At 40.9% G+C, this 1,417-nt stretch overlaps 1 protein-coding gene across 3 annotated transcripts in view; it reads right to left on the bottom strand.

The window, feature by feature from the left end:
• Positions 1-314: 314 nt before the first annotated feature.
• Positions 315-1,417, bottom strand: part of UTP6 (UTP6 small subunit processome component) — a 25,022-nt gene continuing 23,919 nt past the window's right edge. For 2 of the 3 annotated variants that reach the window (XM_032280955.1, XM_032280954.1), the window contains one exon: positions 317-665. In XM_032280955.1, coding sequence (XP_032136846.1) covers positions 617-665 — 49 coding nt within the window. In that variant the 3' untranslated portion in view covers positions 317-616. Of the gene's footprint in view, positions 666-1,417 lie in introns of all 3 variants that reach the window. The other variant, XM_032280953.1, reaches the window with a different exon arrangement.

Genomic DNA, 1,417 nt, shown 5'->3' with positions numbered 1-1,417 from the left:
AGCCACTGCGCCTGGACACTTTCCTTCATTTTAACTGGCTCCTAGATTGAGATTAGAGAAACTTATGATTGACCTAGGATAATAAATAAAACCCAGTCATATGCTTTCATGTATTTTGGAAAACATTTAGGACCTGTGGTAGATCTGGCCTCAACATTAAATCAGCAGTTCTCTTTCCTGGAATTAGAGATTACCACATCAAGCTGAGCATGGTGTCATGCACCTATAATCCCAGCTACTCGGGAATCTGAGGCGAGAGGGTTACTTGAGTTCAGGAGTTCAAGATCAGCCAGGGCGAAAGAACCAAGACTCCGTCTCAATCACAATTTTTTTTTTTTAATTTTTAAAAAAGACTAACAAGCTAACATAAAATTAAAGTGTATCTCGAAACCAGACAGCCATCTTGTCTGCCATCACTGAGCAAATTACAGATGGACTCATAATACAAATTTGCCCACAGGGCTTGCTTGCAATACTATTTCACAAAGCTGGTTGTATTCTTCCTCTTCACAAATGGCCAGTCTGATGCATAGCATGTTTAGCTACAAATGCCTCTGCTGACTCTCCCTGCAACATTTTCATCGCTCGCCAGTAGATCTGTCCACAGTTCTCAGGTCTACCAAGGGGGTGGTTCAATTCTTCTTTGATATAATCCATCCAAAGATCTTTTTAAACAAAGAAAAAAAAACCACACACAATTATATAACTGACAGAGTATTATTAGGTAACCTTATTAAATATCAATTCAAATCAAGATTTCTAAGAAATTTAACTTCTCACTGTTATTTCCCTAGAATGCTTTGTTTAACAATACTTCTCTTAGCTTCTTTAAATGTTAAAGCATAGTGGCAGGTTTTGGGGTTGTATGTTTTTTGTTTTTGTTTTTTGAGACAGGGTCTCACTGTGTTGCCCAGGTTGGAGTGTGGTGGCGGGACCACAACTTACTACAGCCTCAACCTCCTGGGTTCAAGCAACCCTCCTGCCTCAGCCTCCAGGGCAGCTGGGACCACAGTACACCACCATGTTTGGCTTTTTATTTTTTGTAGAAACAGGGTCTCACCATATTGCCCAGGCTAGTCTTTAACTCCTGGGATCAAGCAATCCTGCTTTGACTTTCCAAAGTGCTGGGATTACAAGTGTGAGTCACCGTGCCTTACCAGTTTTTTTCTTTTTCAGTAGAAAACCTTCACATCAATCATAAAAGTCTGTATTAATCAATGAACTCAAAAATACTAAACGTTTTGCCTAGGCACAGTGGCTCATACCTGTAATTCCAGCACTTTGGGAGGCTGAGGCAGGCAGATCATCTGAGGTCAGGAGTCCAAGACCAGCCTAGCCAGAATAATGAAACCCCATCTCTACTGAAAATACAAAAATTAGCCAGGCATGGTGGTATGCATGCCTGTAATCCCAGCTA

Source organism: Sapajus apella, unplaced genomic scaffold (genome assembly GCF_009761245.1).
Source record: "Sapajus apella isolate SASKATOON/1434 unplaced genomic scaffold, GSC_monkey_1.0 scaffold12, whole genome shotgun sequence".
NCBI lineage: Eukaryota > Metazoa > Chordata > Mammalia > Primates > Cebidae > Sapajus > Sapajus apella.
The sequence above is the reverse complement of the archived record's forward strand: the minus strand, read 5'-3'. Positions and strand labels throughout refer to the sequence as shown.